Source organism: Arctopsyche grandis, chromosome 10 (genome assembly GCF_051622035.1).
Source record: "Arctopsyche grandis isolate Sample6627 chromosome 10, ASM5162203v2, whole genome shotgun sequence".
Lineage (NCBI taxonomy): Eukaryota > Metazoa > Arthropoda > Insecta > Trichoptera > Hydropsychidae > Arctopsyche > Arctopsyche grandis.
The window spans coordinates 13,472,495-13,494,940 of record NC_135364.1 but is presented as its reverse complement, the minus strand read 5'-3'; the positions used below and the strand labels follow the sequence as shown (position 1 = coordinate 13,494,940).

Below are 22,446 nucleotides of genomic sequence, written 5' to 3'. Positions count from 1 at the left end.
GAGAGCAAAAAGCGAACGACGAGCGATAGATAGCATATTAATCCGTCGAACGTCAATCTTTTCGACTATAAAATGTCAGATCTTATCGATCGAAAAAATGTGCGTGTATTTTTGGACACACGTAACTGTTTTAATTAAGTTCGAGCCAATCAAGCTCGAAATATCTAAAACCGTAAACGTGTTGGTTAAATTTCAATATTCGTAGGAAAATATAGTTATAAACATATTTTATAATACAAGTCGGCAATGCCGAGATTTAGGAATCAATTTATGCATACATTTAAATTAATTACTGTACTGAAAAAACTATCAAATCCTAACAGGAGATCGCCAATTTGTAATTCACTATAGATCAGGTCACATTTAGACTCTTTTAGTATGCGAACTGAATAAGATAAATCTGTATACATCTTATGTATCTGTTATAGTCCAAGTGTTTACTCCGGTTCTTCTATGAACATATTAGTTTGTTCGTATATGAACTATTAGTGTTAACAGTCAAAAACTATCTTCAAATAGACTCATTGGGTGTCAAATGAAACTTTTAGCTGTCAAAACGCCAAATATTTGAAATGGGAAATTCCACGGAAACCACATTACAACGTTGCTATAATTACCGATGCGGTAAATATTGCAACCCAGTGTAATACCGGATTGCCACGATGCAAGTAGCTTGGACCAAAAAGCTTGGAAGAGTAACTTGGACGTCCGCTTGAACGTGTTGCCACGATCTAAGTAACGTCCGAGCAACTTGCTCCAAGCTACTCGCATCATGTCAACCCCGTATAAGCACACATACATACACATATGATGGGATGGGAAACGATTGTGAATACTTAATAGTTTAATACATAAATAAACTATAAATGTTCGTTGGTCAATTTGTTCTTTTGTGTACACTACACCTGACCAGAATGTTTCAAGTATGTAGGATGTTCATGAACAAACGCAATGTACAACATATCTACTATTGTATGTATGTATAATCTTATGAAAGTATGAGTATATAACTTGAAGCGCAACCCCATTGGTCGTTGGTGATGACATAGATGACGACATCGATGGGTTGGAGATAGGATTATTGGTCAGTGCAACTTACATACATTCACTCATACAACTATGTATGTGTAATACACCTCCATAAATGACTTTTACTATACATATACCAATACAGAGTTTCTTTCCAAGACATCTTATACATGCAAAAGGATTTGTTTTAGCGAAATATCGATGCTCGAAGAACAATTCAGTATGCAAATAAAAATAGTAATACTTAAAAACTGAATGAAAAGCTTAATGTATCAATGGCAGGATATACATACATATGTATGTATTTAGATACATATAGAGATATAAGACCAAAGAACCAATTAACCGAGTTACCACCCATCACTTTTGACGGGCGATCATACTGTACGTCATCACTAATCCAATATACACTTTTTATGAGTGCAGTTTTCCAACGAAAAAGGATAGAGAGATTGCCTGAGCATCGCACGACGGATACAAAAGTGCATCGACGTAGCTAATTAGACTCGATGCGATGCACCGTAAATAGCGATCATTTGCCATTTGAGGAACGATCATGTTATGGCCATTCGCAACGAACGGTTCGGATTCGTCGACCGGAATACGCAATTATGCGTAAGTTCATAAGTGAGTACGCACACGCACGACTCTGAAATGGCACTATATCGATGACAAGAACATACTGAAAATCGATTAGGAACAGTGTATAGATATACATTCGTAATGGCAGACAAATCTATCGTTACAGTTTGCAATCTACATATAAATACGTACATACATACATACATATGTACTTAATACGTCAAGATGCTCTAAAGTTGTACGTACGAGTGTTGGCGAGACTCTCGACAACGCGCTATGTCTGCAATCGTGTTAATTACAGATCGCGTTCGTTTTGCACGTATTGCTAACTTGTTTTATATAATTATATGAATCGATTGACTATTAAACGGTTATTTTTTTGATAGACAAAACATTTTACTAGTACACATTCAAACTGAAAAAAAATGAATGTACCTATATAATTAAAATGCGTAGGTTTTTACATACCTCCTTTACATTTCACATGGTTTTTTACTTTATCTACATATGTACGTAGTAACAATAGATTAAGTTTTGTGATCATGCGAAAATTCGAACTCGACACTTTGACCGATTCGAACTCAGAATCGATCACTGATCACGTTTTCATAGTTTTTATTCATTACGTATAAAAATCATATATGCACTGTAAAAACTCTACTTATATAATTTCAATATTAATTTTTAGGTAAGAGTTGAACTTAGCAAAAGCTAATATAGCACTTATATATTCATAAAATACATATCCATACATACAAATGTATATTTATTTATTATTTTTATAATAATAATAACAATAATATGACCAATGGGACCTGGCAAGTTGCCCCAAAGTGTTATACCAGTCTTACAATAATTAAATCGAAAAAAAAAGAAAATAACAAAGAACAATAAAAATTACCAATCATTCATCTCATTCAAATAGACTTGTGTTGAATATAATTAGACATTAATGATTTAACCTTCGTCAATGTTTTGAGCAATTCCCATTCATCCCATCCACAATTTAATAATTATATCATTCCATCTCCCCTGTAGCCTTCCTTGCACTCTTTTACGCTTCGAGCACTTCTTCGGTACCATTCAAGCACTTCTTTCGTCCATCTATAGTTCGTTCTTCTAGCTACGTAACTCGCCCATTGCCATTTCAATCTATTTACATATCACATTATAATAAGTAAGAACTCTAATAGATACAGAATCAAATAATTCTCGTAGCCATGCTTTCCATCCATTTAAATTATCTCGGGTACCATTCGAGCACTTCTTTCACCCATTTCCATTTCAGTCTCCATATGTATACATTATATTGACGATCCTTGATTACGTTTCAATGGTTTTTAGTTATAAATCGTAATCAAAATAAATTCTTTAAATGCATTTAATATAATATAATAAATAAAATGCAACCTTTAAGTCCCTTTATAAAACTTAAATATATGTATGTATGTATATGAAATTTTATTATTATACGTTAATTTTCGTCTATTGTGAAAGAGCCGTACAGCAGTCACAACCAATTTTCAGGTATCATTTTATAATTAAAACCAATTAGCCATTAAATACGAAACACTCGTATTTACATATTACAACACGACAACGCCAATCCAAAATATTTCGAATTACTATATGTAGGTATACATATGTACCTACCTACACCGACACAAAAGACACTTATAAAATTGCCGCGAAGCATACAATTTTCTTTTATCACGCAACATGATTGGCTGTTATACATTTTTACGTTATACAGCCTCAACTACACACACACACGTAAGAGAGGAGCAAACCATCCGACTACCGAGTGGGTGTGCCCGAAGTTAATTGCGTTTAACGCTTCACATCTGGATGGCTACCGACCGATCGCAAGCCACTTCATTCCCGAGAGAAAAGATCACATTTTCGATCTCGGAGAGATCTCTCGGTGAGGCTTTTCGCGAAGAGAACGGGACGCCGCGAGCGATCGAAAGGGGTGGTCTGCGGTGATGTTTTTAATTGATTCCAACCTCAGATTGGAAATAACTGATTGGTGCCGTATAAGGAACGGACACATATCAGATGCCACGAAGGACTTTTTTCTTAATACATAATAACTCGCGCGCATGGGAAATTATTCCGCTCACGATCCACCACCCATCCATAATTTTCCCGAATTTATTTAATGTTTTTTTTTTTTTTTTTTTTGAGATAGGTACACTAAATAAACCGAGCGATTAATATTATCGAGTTTTAATGACGACGCCCACGACAACTTCTGAAATTTGCATCTCGTCACGATTAATTAGTTCCGTTACGCGAGCGATAAGACATCGAAGTGAACCATCCGCGAGTTTCGTAGGTGTATTATATTTTAACAGTTATATACATAGATAGATAAATGTACTGTGGAATGTTAGTTGTCAAAGTGGTTTCTTCCGCGTTTTGTGACGTTCTTCGTCAGTTCCGGCACTATGACTTCAATTTTGCTATGAAAATATCAACCCTCGCTTATTTAAAACCAGTCCCATAAAACATTCCGTGTTAAATCAAGTTAAGTTAACTGTACTAAACCATCTAGTCTTTGTCATATAGCAATAGAATTGACAAGCGAAAAAATAATTTACACAAACTTCACTATATAAATAATTAATCAACGAGGAAAATAGTAAGCGATAACGTATCGATATTAATTCTAATGACACAATTCATAAAAGCAAATTCGAATAATCCGGAAACTCGTACAGATAAAACTTCTTTCCACCTGTAATTTCTATCGGTATTATTTTTTACAACATTGACACGTCGACGCAGAAGGCATTGTCACACGTCTCTCAACCAATGGATTTACATTTGTAATTGGTTTTAGTAGCAATTTACGATACAATTTGTGTACGAGAAAAATGAGCAAAATGAAGCGATTACACCCGAGTGTCTGTCGCACGTCACTCAAGATTAAAAGGATTTTCACAGAACGCAAGGCTCGCATTTGTGCTAAGAATGCAACGAATTAACATTTGAAAGCAACATTAATTTTTAAACATGAATTCATTAATTCAATTCGAGACTAATTTTTAAAATAATTTTCAAAATTTCGGTACAATTTACACAGGAACGGATTTATACTTTGTTAACTTATTTTTAGTTTCTTTTCCTTGCCAGTACTAATGTACTATGTAATTGATTATATTCACATCTTGGGGACGCCTATAATTTATTTGGCATAAATTGAAAATAAATACATACATACATATGTAGATATACATAATTTTATATTATATTTAAATGGGCTTCGAATGCTCAAATACTGAATTTTAAGTTGAACGCATCATTATTTACTATCATTAAACCGGTATAGAATGCAATTCGTTTGTTGCATTTTCGTTGATAATAATTAATTTATTCGTTATAACGAAAAATAAAAATAAAACAACAAGAGCGATTAGTAAATTTAGTGAAATAAACGACGACCGCTAATGGTGGTAAAGGAGACGATCGCTTTTTAACCTTTAGGATGCGCGCATTTCGATTGTTTCATACGTACATGTGCACATAAAAGTGTGCGTGTTGATAATAAACGCGCATACATTACAAAGGCGACGATAAAGCGACCGAAAAACGGTGGCGATAAGGAGCCGTGGGTTTGCGGGTTAAAACAATTAAAACTTTTAATATAATTGGGGGGAGGATTGGGGAGAACGCCTCGGAGCAATGTCATCATTAAGGTTACGTTTTGTTTTAATGGTCGAGGGCGCCTACCGAAAAACACGTGCGTTTGAAACTCTTTTTTTTCCCACTCCACCTTTTAGTGTGTATGTGTGTGTGTTTACAGTGGTGCTTTTCTCGAACGGACAGGTAATATTCCTCAGGTGAGGAGAGATAATATGCTAATGGGTTTATCGTGTTGCAGCCAATGCAGTTCTAATGCACCGACGTGACCCTCCGACGTACAGGTTGTCTCATCGATCATGACGACCAACAATTATGAAATAATTATTACACCGCCTTCGATCGTCCCGAGTTTTTTATTACTATTTTTATTCAGTCTTATCTCTATACAGAACTGATTCTTACTGTATCAACACAAAGTGAACGCTTAAAGCTCGTCCTCAATTTGTACGTTGTTTCATTATTCAAATGAGATGGCGTTAACTTTTTTACCTACTCCGGATTTTTCATCACAATTATATTCAAAATATGAAGTCATATTGATTTTTACCAGAAATAAAAGAAAATAATTTACCAAAACTGACTATAAATTCGTACGTTTTTTTTGTATTAAAAAGATCTCTGATGTTATCATGAAAGTTAAAAAATAGTTTTTGGTCCAATTAACGCAACTAATTCTTAAAAATGATTACATATTTCATATTTATATATTTCCAAACAATTATTCATAAAATATTATATAACTATAGATTTTTTTTTTATACAAATATTTAGTAAAAGTATTGGAAAAAAAATACTACGATAAGGAAAAACGGCGTTTTCCACCAAATACCAAAAATGTGAGTTGTTCCATATTGAAAATAAATACTTCAATTGGAATTTATCTTCAATTAGATACGGATACTCTGTAGATAAAATGAATGACGAAGTGCATTAAATATACAAAATTTCCATCAAAAATCTAATACATATGCATAAATATCTATTATACATATATGTATATAACAATATGGAGAACCCAAAATGGAAACGAGAGTGCAAGAGATTTGACTACATTTCAAATATTTGATTATCCTATTTGAACAGGTTGATGATAGAATTGGACGTGTTTATGACATTGATTATAACAAAAAAATATATATATACATATACAATATATACGTCAATTAAGTGATAATATAATATATTCGACATTGATCTTGCATAATTTAGGCAAGCATTGCAAATACACACACACTGGGAGAGTTACTGATCGATTTCAATAGGAATTATTCGATAAAAATATAACATACGCACACGTTTGAATCTAAATTACTCTCGTTGTGAATTTTATTGCTCTTAATGATTCGACGTTGTGGCGAATTATATGGCACACCTTGTATTTATTTGAACGGTGCGAGCGGCGCACTTCTAAGCGCGATTTCAATATACAATTTGTTTAATAATTAGGGCCACTTTTGGTAATAAAACGAAAACATAAAATATGACTTTAATTAACGAAATAAAAACCGCTAAAAACGGGGGTAGTTCCGAAGCAGCACGTCTATTAAATCACTCGACAAAAAAAGGAATTTAATTTGCGCTTAAAAATTCTTAGCCGTTGCATTTTGATGAGACGTTAAAAAATTACTATGGCCGACGTTTTAAACACGCGACGGTCACATAAAAAACGAGGAATTTTTTTTATTCACCACCATTGATAACAATAACTGTGTGGCAATTGTCTATTCACAATATTTTTTCGTGTTTCGTTTTGTTTTATTGTATTTTTACGAAATTAGTAATAATCACGTAGTAGAAGGAACGTGAATAAAATTGATCGGTGAAAATATGTGCGACGCGTGTATGCGATTGCGCACAGAAGTACCAATGAGGAATCAATTTCGTCACAAACACACGAAATTTAAGAATACGCAATATTTTGAAACGTCAAAAATAACTTGAAGATGCCATTATTTCAAATAGAACGCAAGAGATTCATTTCAATGCCGATAGGTACATGAAACACACACATACACATTTTTCTTTACAAATTTGAATATGTGTTGAAAAATATGTATATAAACATATACATAATCAATACTCTTACTAAACATTAGAAACTATTCGATATGTGTCAGAATAAAGTAAGTGTAAAACATTAAAATGTCCATCCGTCATGTTTGAAATTTGGCTTGTAAACTTACGAAAAAGCTTTCCTATTATATAACACAACTTGAAATATGAAAGTTAGAAATTTAATAAATAATAATAAGCATATCTTATTGATACGATTTGTACTTACGATTTCCATCAGAAACATTCCTTAAAATGCGGCATGTAAACAAACATAACTACATATTAATATATTATGAAAACAATTGCTGTCAATTGACAGCAATTCACTCATAGTGAATTCACTCATATACAAATTGGGTGTGTTGTGAAAAAATTACTAAAATGACGACATAATTTCATAATATTGAAATTGTTCAAAGCGTGCAGCAATTTCAGGCTACTCTTGTCACTTTAACAGTGGGTATTGAAGTTTTTGAAATAATTGATAACATTTATCAGCCGGCGACTGTGGTGCAATCTATGCTAATGGCGTCGGAAAATTGTCACGAATGTCGAAATTATTATCAAAGCCGGGAAATGCGACACAAGAGGAAATTGATACGGTGAAATTTAGTCGCGGAGTGAAAAATAAATGAGGGTGAAATCAATATTGACTACTTACAATTTAGGTATTTGTATTTTATCTGCGTCGTTTTGTCTGCCGAAGTCGTGCCAGGGTCTTGATCTTCCGGCTGAGCCGGGGCTGGATTGGGGTCGAGGTCCTAGGGATCCGCCCTCGAGGACCCCCGTAACGCCGGCGCCCCCTCCGGCGCCTCCTTGCTGACATAATTCCGTATATTCAAATGACTGCAAAAAATAATAATAAATATCACATAAGTAAGGATTACAATTTCAAATGATTCAAATAATTAACACCACATAAGAATATTATTAAAATTTAAATATCAATAGGTTTCGTTTCTTTTATATGAATGTAAGTTCATCTTGTAATAATAATACGACGTTAATATTTTATTACTAAAGCGAAAAATTATATTATAATAATATTCTGCAAAGTACTGTGCGATTTTATCTAGGCAAATTTTCAAGAATATTTTATTTCTTCAAGTAAACGCGTATCCGTTATACAAATTAGCGTATAAATATACAATTCCGAATACATTTTTATGCTTAATAACCGACGACATTTATGACAAAAGGAAGATTAATAAAATAACTTACGATATTGTATAAAATAAATGAAACGACAGATTCAAAAGATAAAACTTAATAATAAAAAGGACGTCATTTGAATCATACACGTTCAGTTTGAAAGACGTCAATTATTTTTTCGTTTACGACGTGTTCGAATCACGTTATTCTCGTTAAAATGGCATTTATTTTCCCCCGTATAAAGTTACGAGTATTTTTCCTTTTACGTCTCGCGCTTCTTATTCATTTCTCCCCCTTTAGCGCATGATGACAAACGTACAAATATATATTGTAAAAATGATAAGCAATTCCTCTCCTTTGAAAGCGGGTCGACAAAGCACGTCGTAAAAGAATCGCATAAATCCATCAACGACTTTATTAAAAGAGATAGAATTGACGACAAAACACTCAATTATTTACGCCAAGAATATTCGAACAATAAAACTGATATAAGATGAAAAAATAAATAAAAATTTTATCGTTCTTTGCCATGTGTTTCATTTATTAACATCGAATTTGAATCATCGAATCGTTAGCACGGCACGTTTTGTATAGATATTTTCGCGGTATTTTTACAAAGGGGTTCCGCATTCAAAAACGTAGTTCCGTATTTTAAAATTTTTTTAATTTAAACTTCACAAACTTTTATCACAGTTTTATGGCAAAATGATGAATTTATGAAAATTCAATTAAATTAAAAGTCCTTCACGCAAGAAGTAATTACAACGTGTAGAAAATATTACTTGGTACTAAAAGCGAAAATATTTCCGAATTTATTACGTACCTACGCTAAATATGGTAATTGTTAATATATGAGTAATAAAAATGTAATTGAAAATTTTTGAATGTTTCAATTTGTATTTTAATCACCTCTGAAACCTGTCTTTGAATAAATCTCCCTATAAAATATGTCAACTATTTTCATTTGTTCGATAACAATCATGACCGATAGATATTTTCTCACAATTAACAACAATCTCGCAAACAAAATTCGACTATCCTCACATTTTCCTGCCAAGAACAAACGTGATAAAAGAAAACGATCGGAAAATTTGAACGTCAACTTGATCTATCGCTCAATTAAAACCACAGCTAAATTTCACACCCGCATTAAAATCAAAACATTATTAAAAATCGGATAACTGCAAGAGCATACATATACATACATATGTATGTACTATGTATGCAGATACGTTAACGAAACGGGAGACATTTTGCATTATCTTGTCTCAAGTTTACGATGCACTCGGGGATTGTTTGCATTTGTCTGACGGTTTTATGGGCAATAACTTCGCGGTTGAGGCATTCGTTCTGTTATGTGTTAAAAACCGATCGCTCGTGAGCTTTATTGCACACGTATTGATGATGACTTGCTTTTTCGCTCGAGGGCTAAACTTGAATGAAATCTCAGCAGCTTCATAATTTTAAACAAAAACGCAGTTTTTAATGTTGACAACATCGACAATGCTAATGGCAGAGTGTGAAGAGCAAAGCTCTTACCGAACTTTCAAACGGTACATATCTACATTCATATGTACATATATATACCTATATAGTTTTCAAAGCTTTGTAGATGTGAAAAAATAAACAAGCATTACTCCCAAAATTTCTTTTGTTGGTGAATATGGCGTATACCTAACAATGAATTTATACAACTGGCAATAAATTCTCATATAATATATGTCGCAATAAAATTTAATAAAACCTTTATTGCCCAGATTCCTTACTCCGCTTTTCGATTTATGATATTGAGAGCGGATGTTTTTGTGTATCCATTGTGAGAATAAGATGGCACAGGTGATTTAAAAATTGATATCTTCATCAACAAAATAATATGTTTTTCATACTTTTACATAACGAAAATCTAAAATTTCAATTCTTTCACACGCTCGCATGTAAAAAACTGAAAATATTTTCAATCATATAATAATAACAACACTTGGGCGTTTCGTAACAAAAACAAATAATCTCATCTTTTAGACACGTATAAAATACACAACAAACATATACATATGTATGTAGTAATTTACATAAAAAATAAATAAATTTTAAAATTAATTGAAAAACGGGTGGATATAAAAGATTATTCACGTCAATTTAAACGTGCACAGTGGAATAGTTCGTTGCATAATATTATAACAAAAACTCCGTAAAAATCACTCGTCTAACTAGTAAAAATGACATTAATTCACTATGAGTTTAAATATAGAAAAAACCTATAATTTAACTTGAATTATAAAAGTAATAATAAAAAGATACATTTAATGTGCATTTGGTTTTATAACTTCCTGGTCAAAAATAGACTTACATTTCAAGCCTAATTATACTCATATACACACACCCCTATTAAATACATGTACGAACACTAAAATTTCCTTTAATTAAAGTTCAATACAGAGCGGACTACGAATGTGATAATTTTGATCGAGTTGGGATCTTAAATTATTATGCAGTAAGTAAGCAGGCAATAACTACACGTGCGTGGGATTTTAAATAGTCAACAGTTTACAACTTTTATCACTGTATAATTTTTTTAATAAAACTATTATCGAATATGCACCTACCTAGGGGACGAGCAAATTGGCCGGAGAAATACGAACGTAAAATTGCAATGCCTCTGAAAATTTATTACACTTATGCAGAGTGACATTTATATCTGCGTAGGCCCCATCGCATTGGAGAGTTGTCATAATGCAAAATATCTGGATCGACCGACTTTCGCTAAAACAAAACGGCAATGGCGGATACGTATACCGATATTACCGGAACTGGACGAAAGCTCGCGCTGCTTTCCATTTTCACACGTGAAAATGCGAAAAGCTCTTCCTTTGCGATCAACATACATACAATATGTGGTTTTTATGGAATTTGTACATTAACAGTTGCCTTATACATAAATAAAATGGAAAGTTTATTAATAATAAGGCGGCTTTAAGTGCGATTCTCGGCTTTCGCGAAACGAATAATAAAGTGTCAGAAACTGAATCAAATAATGATAAAAATTTAACGATTTATAAAATAAAAACAACACTCGTACGCAATTGATGCACAAAAACAATGGAAAACTAGGAAAATTTCACATGAATAAAATATAGATCTACGAGTTTTGAAAGGTGCTATTTTACTATAGACCCATACCGATTAAGTCAATTTTTTTATACATGCATATATACTAAATGTAATAAATAATATACATATGTATGCAACTATGGAAATTTATAATAGCCGTTATTAACCAAGCATGTACCTGATCATCAATGAAAAACTAAATGCTACCAATATTTTCTTTTACATCAAACAATTTAATTCAAATCAATGGCGTCATTATTTTTTCATATTGTAAATTGCTAAAGGCGTTGAAAATACGGCTAAGCAAGATTAAGTTCCATTCCATATGGGAAAAAAGCGATATTAGTAAAAATTATACGATTTCTAGATTTGACACCGTAAATTGGCTTTACACTTAATTACACGTACACAATTCAGTATCATGAAATGAACCAATTGGTATGTTTAAAAAAGCTCTTTTTTTAAATACTAATTAAAAATATTAAAAACATTTTTTTATTATAATATTATATCAAAGATAAATCTTAAAAAATACATAAAAAAAATTTGAAATCTCATGAAAATGATGTCTACTATTTAGATCGCAAACTATTCGCAAGAAGGATAAATTCGATTTTATGATATACATAATGTGCGTGTGAGGAGGTTACACCCTCCACATTTGAATTGTATGAAGTCATAAAGTTATCACACGGGTGTCTGTCTGTCTGTCTGTCTGTCCCACACGTCTGTGGACCCCCCCACAATTCATACAAACATAATATCGATATAGCAGACCGCGCCCGAATAAATCACCACCTACCCGCGAAAGACACTTTAAATTACCACCGGATAAAATGCCCGGTTGCAGTTTCGAACCTTGTTCTCGATATTTCCGAGCTCATTTTATCCAAGTACCCACTAGAGAGATAGGTGAAAATGTGGGCGAATTGACGACATTTTTATTAGCCGCATTGTCTTTAACGACCGTGTAAGTTGTGCACATTTGTGCAGCCAAAGTTATTATACGCACACTCACTATTCACATACAATTACATACATAATACGTATGCAATATATTCGGTTCGAAAATTTATTAGCGTTCGGCTACTTGTGATACTTGAATATCGCATCCGACACGGCCTTGTCATAATAAAATTGACAATACACAATTTAGTGTTATTATAGTAAAATGGCGAGAAGGTTGCGAAAACATTTAAATCAATCGACCTTTTTGCAATACATAAAAACGTACGGAACGCGTTATATGAAATTTCTAGCGCCAAATTTATTACACTTTTCAGTGTGTCAATCGGTGAAATAATTTTTGACACATTGTAAATTGATAAATAGCTTTCACGCGGATCTGCATTCATATGTGATTCGTCATAGTTTAAAACTTATATACATGTAATAATACAATAAAATTGGCATATTTATTGCATTACCACATAGAAATGTTACAGTAGTGGAAAATTTTATGCTATGTATGAATATGAAAAACACACTTGTCAGAAGTGAAATATTAAAAGGGGCGATATAAATTAATAATTTAATTAAGAGTGTAAACAGTATGAGGATTTTAGCATACAAGTGAAATAAAAAAATAATTAAATACATACTTTTTCGCGGTAAATATTCTACAATTGTACTACACTATTATTATTTTAATAATAATACAAGGCAAATATTCAACTTCCGCCAGTCGTTATTAAGACCGCCTAATATTGCGCACTTTTTAACACATTAATAGCAGTTTATTCGATTAAAAGATTCGCAGCTAATATAATAATAATAATCGTCGTCACGAATAATATACAATAAAGGCGGGTCATTATAAACAACATTGGAATACTGGCGAAAATAATTACAGAACGAACAATGGCTGGTACGAACACGATGGAAAAATGTATTTAGACAATTAATAACATGCTTACGAGAATGCAATTAAATTTTTTTTTACAACACCACTAACTATAATAATTCGTTCTAACAAATCTGCGGGGCGAAAAAATTCAAATGTCATGATTCCGATATCGCATTCGTTTAATTCTGATTTTTTTCATACGCCGGAACTTTTTCAAATAGAAACCAAACACGGGGTTCATTCTAACGAGATTCTTATCGGAATTTCAAGTTGAGCGTCGAATTGAAATATCCGCCTAATCGACGCAATTGACAGATGATCCACAACGTGGGCTCACCGATACAAGCCACATCGCATCGAACCAGATAGATTGCCATCCAGCAAGTAACAAATACATTACAAGAGACTTCGAGGATCACCGAGCCGCGTGTGTATGAGCCAGGCCGTGGCCGGACAGACCAGTGTTAACTGCCCACGTGTCGTATTTATCACGTGTCCGCCTTAAATCTGCTCTCCAGTTCGGTGTGTTCGTGGGCTTTAAAATGTATTATCTTTCGCGATGGATGGACCCGGAGTATACACGTATACTATATGTACCCTACGTGGGAGAAATGGAACGTATTTATAGGGTTGAAAACGCGACCGTCCCGTCAACGCGCATCGTTAATGTGCGGTGCGTTTGCACGACATACGCCATTCGTTATCTTTCATGAAGACTTTATTTATGAAAGTATCGTTAACGTTTTTTTACAGCGATAAACTTCAATATTAAATAAAAATTATCGGTAAGATATCGACTCATAGACGATACAATTAAATTTGAAATTATTCGTGTCGTTCAATAGTATTTAAAATATCTCAATTGTAAAATAGCACGATACTTTTGAGCATATAAGTAATTAAAAATCGTTTAAAATAAAAAAATGAATACAATTTAATTTAAACGATATTAAGCTGTAATTATCGCTTTTAAATTTTCGGAAAATTGAAGATGAAAAAAGCAATTCGCACCTAATCATAAATCATTATTTATATGTTGACATCAATAATAAAAATAACATTTAATTTAAAACATGATAATTTAATATGTATCCATTAAAATTTATTATATTTAACCGACTACTAGCATTTAACTAAAATGAAATTTCAACACCTAAATAACCAAAAATAATTTTACGACTTGTATGAACTCAGTTCAACCTATACATAACACAAACTTAAATGAAATACCATAACAAATGCCGCGGAAAATTTCAAAATTAAATCAATTCATAAATTACATTTCAAAATATCAATCGTAAAATTTGAACAAACTAGAAATCGATTTATAAAATCGTCAACATTTATATTTATTATTTTCACTAATTGACGATAGATGTCATTGAATGCACCAAATTTGATCGAAATACGGAGGAAAATTCGACACAAATATTTATTAACAGAATGTTCTATAATTTTACGACCTGTTTAATAAAAACATTGCGTTTAATTTTTCAAACAATCGCTTTTCATAACAAATTTTATATTTTAACAGAAATGCCATCCTTCACAGTATTTGGACCATCAGTTAAAAGCAGAAATTTGACACACACATTTCATAAAATTGTTTTCACTAATACTTTTCACTAACTTTATGTATGCACATAGGTCCAAATTCGGTGAAAATGAGCTACATAGAAACATTTTTTTTTTAAAACAAAAGCACTTTTACCCTGAAATAGCAGTTAGTCAATGATGAATTTTCACACAAGATGATTTCGCGTTTTTACGTGTTTGCAATTTTCCGGAAGAATACTTATATGTATAGAACAAAAAAAATCGGCGAAGGATCATATGTCGCTCGATATTGAAACCCAACGATTCGCAAAACGGTACTCGTACATTAGAGGGACGAAACAATTGGTGGCAGAATAGAGAGAGAGAGAGAGAGAGAGAGTTAAGCAAGGGACAAAATGAATCATAAGCGAACTGACCTGGTGGGTGGCGGGCTGATCCCTCGGAGTGACAGCATCCGCTCCGATGCCGCTGTCGGGCGAGGGAAGATCGACGGTCAACCCCGCCGCCGCGGCAATCACACCCTTAGCGTGATAAGGGCGGGCGTATCTATCGTTGCCACCGTCCGTCTCGTAGAGAGGCCTCTGGTAAGCGGCGGTGGCAACCGTCTCGCCGGCGAAGTACTCCCGGTAGTAAGGCTCGGTGGAGAAGGGAGCCGTCGTCCTGGCGCCATACTGCGCCACCGCATGAGTATTGTACTGGTCGGCGTAGGGCGCAGGGCTGGCCGCCCCCGACCCCCCTGCAGCGAACATCTGAGCCCCGTACATGGCGTCTCCGCCACCGGAACCCGCAGACACCAATGGCGGCGATCGACCACCCTCCTGCAACACCCACTCGCTGTAGCCCGGTCTCACTGGACCGCGGGCCACCCCCGATGCACCCTGACCGAGGATGGCCTCCGACCAAAAGTTAGCCACGATCACCACAATTGATAAACCGCGAGTTTATATTATATTATATATATATATATATACAAATATATAAACTACAAAACAGAACGACGCAAACAATCGGTCATCATCCATCCACTTGTTCACGACAACGAAATAACAATTCCACAATAAAAATTATATAGACACAAGTTGTTGTTGTTGTTTTTTTTTAAATGCTTCGATTTTTCAGCAAAAACGTTTCGGGTTTTTATATTATGTGTGTGTATGTTGATTAAAATGAGTGAAAATAAAGCGGCACAAATGTTAGTTTGGATGGTTGTTGGTGGTGCGACATACGTATCCTTCGCGACGCGCTTCTTCCGCGAAACTGAGGCCGAACAAGTCGACGGACCGGCTGTGTGCCGCTCTGGCTCTGGCTCGCCTTTGCCTTACCCCCACCCCACTCTACTACACTCAACTGTGGCACGCACAGCTTCGGAAACCGTCACGCGTCACGTGCAACTCGCCGTCTATACGAATGCGACGCGACGCGACGCACACCGGCACGCCACTATTATTATAATATACTCGTATGCATACATACGTCTACCCAATACTGAATACACAATACAATGGTGAATACACTATACACTATGCAGATACATAATACAATAAATGGACATACAAAACAAATCTATAATAGAATATACTGTCCTCCCCAAAATCGTTTTGCATCGAAACACTTAAAAACGCGTCGTATTCTCTATGTATGTAGATATTAGTGTTATTATTTCATACGTGCAAGATGGGACAGTTGAGTTTTGAGACCATTCTGTGTTTCAATTCTACATACAGACATTTTCATTTTTAACGTCAAACAACGGCGAAAATAATAAATAAAATTTAAATATACAGTCAAAACTTTTTATGTGTGTATGTATGTAGGTATGTACATAAAACGCGCTAGATCTGTTCCACATGAAAACAGAAAAAAAAATTGAAAAATAATGAAATTGTAAGAAAACGTGACACAGAATATAACGCCCTCCTGTCTTTTCCTACATTTTTACGTCTTTTTGCTGAACCGATCTAGCACTAATTACAGCAAACTATACTAGTCTGGTATTAGAAAAAAAAATAGTGCCACATATTTTATGACACGATAAATCGATTCGATAAAAAACGGAAAAAAGAGGCTAGTAAAAAAGTAATCGATTCAATTAAAATCATATTTCTTATTACCCATTTTCTTACATTTCGTTTTTATTCTTGCATTTTTTTAATCTAATTTAAATTCCGTACTACAGAAAGATTGACTGTAAACCAGTGGTGATTCATCCCACAAACACACTAGGCGCATGCCCCCGATCCGTAGGAGAGGGGGGGGGGGCTCGACTCCAAAAATTTATAATTTTTGTAAATTTAGTAAATATCTTGTTTGATCATTTCTCTTAGTTAATATAAACATTTACTCCATATCTTTTTTTCATTGTTGCTATTAATTTTTAGAAAATTTTTCGGTGTCAATGTTATATACCTACATACATACATTGTAATGCTGTTTTTTTTTCTTTTAAATAAATCTTTAAATGTCTGAAAAATTGCTATATTTAATCAAATTGCGCCAATTCACCACTGACAGTAGGTAACTAAAAATCGAGTAAATTGAGACGACATTTAAAAAATGCACATACATACAAACATACTTTGTTTTGAAATTATGTTTAAACAGTCAATGTCTTAAACTATATATGTCCATATATGGGCTGCGAAGCTACAGCCCTCCCAATATATAGTACAAATGCATGCAATTTTTGCCGTCCATAAGGGCTGTAGGGCTGCAAACCTCCCAATATAGTACAAATGCATGCTATTTTTGTCTGCATTCGATCACCGGTATGGTCGACGAGCTATTACATCCCGATTAATCTCTGCACTGGACTATGTATGTACATAAGTTGGTACATTATATTCTAATTGTTTTGCATAACATTTATTGAACAGAATGATTGTGTGTGTTCATTAACGAACTTTCAACATACACAGTTTAATTATAAAACAGTGCACGTTACACATGTACACTCGAAGCCGATTCAAAATAATCTATGTATTGTAACATAACTTTTCGCATTTGCTGTAGCTGTAAGAAAAAATCTGAAAATAATCGTAGTCTCAAAAACATCAATTGTCCCATCTTGCATAGATATGAATGTAGGTAAGCATGAGATACATGTGAATTGAATATATGTATGTATGTAAAGAAATGGTGGTGATGATGGTGGTGATGATGATGATGATGATGGTGACGCACCTTGTCGTGGTGTGAGTCCGCCGGCGAGTGGTGTTGCTGATGATGGTGCGGAACTTTGCGGCTGAGGTCCTCAGGTTCGCGCTTGACGAGACCGGCGTGCAGCAGCCCCTGCAGCTCGGCGGCTAGCTCCGCCCCCGATCCGGCCGACACACGCCCCCTGCCGAGACGAGAGCTCATGATTGGTCGGTGCGTGCGGCGGGTGGGAGCTCACTGCCCACCTTTGGCCAGTGGCGCTCAACTCGCCGCACAACACTAACTACATACATATATCTACATATGTGTAATTATATGTCTGCATGCGTACGTACGTCGATGATGGCAACACGTGCTTCGGACGAGAACCATACCGAAGAAAAACACGTGTCGCCGGTCGAGCTCGCATTCAATTCAACATATATGTAGATATGTACACAAACACACACACAATGATCATAATAACTAGAGGTAGGATAGCCAAGGGGCCGCTCATTGTTCCATCGTTGTAAATCCTTTGTAAGAAAGGTTCGGCAAACCTTTAACAATGCATTTACAATATTTGAACAATACGCGGCTTTAATAATAACAGTGACTTCTATTCAAAACGCTACCCATATATGTATGTACATATGTGCAAATGACATTGGAATTTCAATAATTCATCAAATAAAAATACATACAGTACATACCGGTCTCCGTGACGAGTCAGATGGTTAAATTACAGAAAACGCAAATATCCGAAGGCAAAGATCGAAAGTCGAAAGATCAAAATAAAAGGGTGCATGGTAAACGGCACATACTCACTTAATTTGCGCGAGCAGGGTACAACAGGAACAAGAGGAACGGGCTTTTCCTTCCGTATTAATGTGCGCGCGCAGAATACGGGAGGAAAAGCCTGTTCCTCTTGTTCCTGTTGTACCCTGCTCGCGCAAATTAAGTGAGTATGTACGTGACAGTGGCGTGCGCTGAAATTCTCTCTCTTTTTGTCGTACAGCCTTACTTAATGTGCACGAGCGGGATACAAGAGGAACAGGCTGTTCCTCTTGAATCCCGTTCGTGCACATTAAGTAAGGCTGTACGACAAAAAGAGAGAGAATTTCAGCGCACGCCACTGAATTACGTGAGTATGTACCGTTTACCATGCATTACTTTGCCTTCCGATATTTGTGTTTTCTGTAATTTAACATTCTGGCTCGCCACGTAGACCCGTGCAAATGACATTGGAATTTCAATAATTCATCAAATAAAAATACTATTTTATAAATTACTAGTTGTTTAACCCGTCTGTGCTCAGTATTTGTACAAAATAAAAGTCGGAATTCTCGACGAGGCGGACCCGCTAGGCTCGGAAGTGAGGCTCGGTCGACCCGCTCCTTCCTGCTGTGATTGGCTGCTCTTTGCGAGTAATCTAGTATTGCCGTGCCCTGAATTACATCTCTACTTTTACCTGATGAAATACTCCGACATATACACTGCCTGTTTCGCATATAATTTCGTACGCTGCCCAACCGTCCAAAATTATATGCGAACCAGGCAGTATATGTCGGAGTATTTCATCAGGTAAAAGTCGAGTTAATTCAGGGCACGGCAATACTAGAGTACTCGCAAAGAGCAGCCAATCACAGAAAGTGCGGGTCGACCGAGCCTCGCTTCCGAGAATTCCGATTTTTACCAAAAATAAAAAATAACAATAAAATATTACCAATGATAGTGGTAAGATAATAATATTAATAATAATAAATAATAAATAAATAATAATAGATGAAAGGTATATTTGAAACAATAAATATTTTTATAAATAAATTATATTCATTAAAATATTAAATACCTATTAAATTTATTTTTATTAAAAAGCACGTCTTATTTTAAATGAAAACATCTAAATTAATATCTACAAAAATACTTTTTCATGGAAATTTATTAAAAAATTATTTTAAAATATCAACTACTCAATTTCAACTTAAAAAAAACGTAGACGTAGAGGATGGAATTCAAATGATTAGACATAATCGGACTATCCAACGGGTACTAAAAAAGTCATTCTTCGTTTCATTCACTATAGTTAATTTATATAAACCGCCTTAATGTCTGAATAAATTAGTGTTTATCTGTGCAATTACCCAAATAAAATTTTATGACTTTAATATAAAAAAAAAAATACATCACACAGCTGGTCTCCAAAGGCCGATGTAGATAAAAAATGTTAATTGAAATAAAAGCATACCGATTAAATTCAATAACGATAAAAATTGAGGCAAATGTTAATAAGTCTACATAGAATTCACACAAAAATAAATCAAAATGCTTCTAGAATAGTGCAATCTTCAAGAAGACCCGTGGAAAATGTGCAGTGCACATGTCACGTGGCCCTTACGAGAAGTCGTAGCCCCTATGCTCCCACGAAAACCGGATTTTTCAGGGTGCAAAAGGTGGTCGTTTCGGGTGCAACAAACCCTCATTTGCATACGCCAAACGAATTTTAAAAAAATTGCACAGGTAAAAATACGAAAATTTTAACATGAACGCGCGCGATAATCGTTGAAACAATGCGCCCGAGGTTACGAAATTAGTATCGTGAGTATATGTAAATTATTTGAGTTTTTTTATATTATTATTAATAGGAAATACTAGGATGACTGACTAGTATTTCGTGATGCGGTCAGACCGTACAGTAGCGCCAGGCCAGTGGGAAAATCTAGAACTGGTTTTGATTCTCATTGTGTATGCGTATAGTACACTGGTAATGGCCTTGCCGTCTGTATATACATATATGTATGTATGTACGCATACTTATTTTCCATATGGAATAACATAGTTAGGATTTCGTTTATTGTATACTAGTTGTGTTTAGGTGTAGTCGGCGTATTTCATACAAACTTGAAGATCTCACAACAACGCAACTTTGATTAAATTTATAGCCCTTAATTTGATTTATATCGCTCGCAAGCGCAACTCCCAAGTGCCGGGCAATTATAGTGGCCGTTCGTTGAATGGGAGAGACCCAAAGGGAAAAAATTGACCAACGCTCGCTCGGTTATTATTATCGTAGTATTTGGTCTTTCACGGACAATGATTCTTCATATTTATTTATCCCATAAAAAAAATCAGACCGTATTCAGAATCATCGTTCACACCCAATTCGGAAACAATATGTGTGAATATGTATGAATTTCTCAGGGGCGTCGTAGGTACATTAATACATGCATACGATTTGATTATGTGCATATAATTTCTTGTCAATAAAACATCCAAGACGATTGCACGATTGCAGTGCAATGCACATATGATTAAATCGGCGATAGGAAGTGTTTTCATTGCGTATTATTACGTGGTGTGAGCAGACGCCACGGTCGAGCGCACTGGTGCATCTCAACAATGTGCGATTGCGCAAGAAGTGAATTTTCCCATTGCATCGTTGCAAGTCATTCATAGCAAAATCGCGTATTTTTAAACGTGTTTGAGAACGACCGAATCGTGAAAGCTCACCACGGCACATCTAAATAATCCATATCAGTGTAAATCGAAAATCAAACGCATCAATGGAACCACAGTACCCGAGACCGAGTAATTATTGCAAATGCATGCACTGCATCGGTGAATTCACCGAGCAAAACTTATTATATGACGTATATAATTACACACGATAACTATGAATTATTATTATGTTTGGAAAAAAATGTGTTGCTCATACAAGTGGGCGGATGCATTATAAAATATAAACTTACAATTGCATTGTCTAAAATCACTGCATTAGTAAAGGTCACGTTTATGAATAAATTTGTTATTAAAATTATTTATTATGATAGGCTCAATCAAAATATGTATTCAAAAACAAACTACACGTATCTATATTGTATTTAAATATAATAATTCAAATTTAAATTTTGAGTCGTGCGTTTTTACTTTTTTTTTTCATCGACGAGTTTTAAAACATTTATTTACGGTAATTATCAATGCAATAAACATTTGTATATTAAATGAACTGTATATAATAAATAAGCAAATATTATAGGTACATCTATCTACATAATATTGTATCACTAAAATGCTTTCTATACATCATTATCTAATCTATAATTTGGAAAGAGACTTTGTATGTATGTAAATATCCTTGGTCGTCGTCGTCGTCGTCGTCGTCGTCGTCGTCCGTAGATCGGTGACGTCATCGAACACGTGATTCGATTTTTTTTTTTTTCGATCCATGGGCGCCGATTTGTTTTTTTCGATTCAATGGATTCACCCCCGCGGGGGCGCAAAGCGAGTAGTTTCATGGGGCCCCGCCAGGGGCGCCACAAGGGGCGCAGCCCCGAAGG

At 34.7% G+C, this 22,446-nt stretch overlaps 1 protein-coding gene across 1 annotated transcript in view; it reads right to left on the bottom strand.

Annotated features, from left to right (window-relative positions):
- grh (grainy head) overlaps positions 1 to 22,446 on the bottom strand; it is a 236,299-nt gene that overhangs the window by 50,840 nt on the left and 163,013 nt on the right. Inside the window, exons 4-6 of the mRNA XM_077439185.1 lie at positions 18,158 to 18,314; positions 15,394 to 15,795; positions 7,976 to 8,160 (exon numbers count right to left, since the gene is read on the bottom strand). Of these exons, the coding sequence (XP_077295311.1) occupies positions 7,976 to 8,160; positions 15,394 to 15,795; positions 18,158 to 18,314 (744 nt within the window). The remainder of the gene's footprint in view (positions 1 to 7,975; positions 8,161 to 15,393; positions 15,796 to 18,157; positions 18,315 to 22,446) is intronic.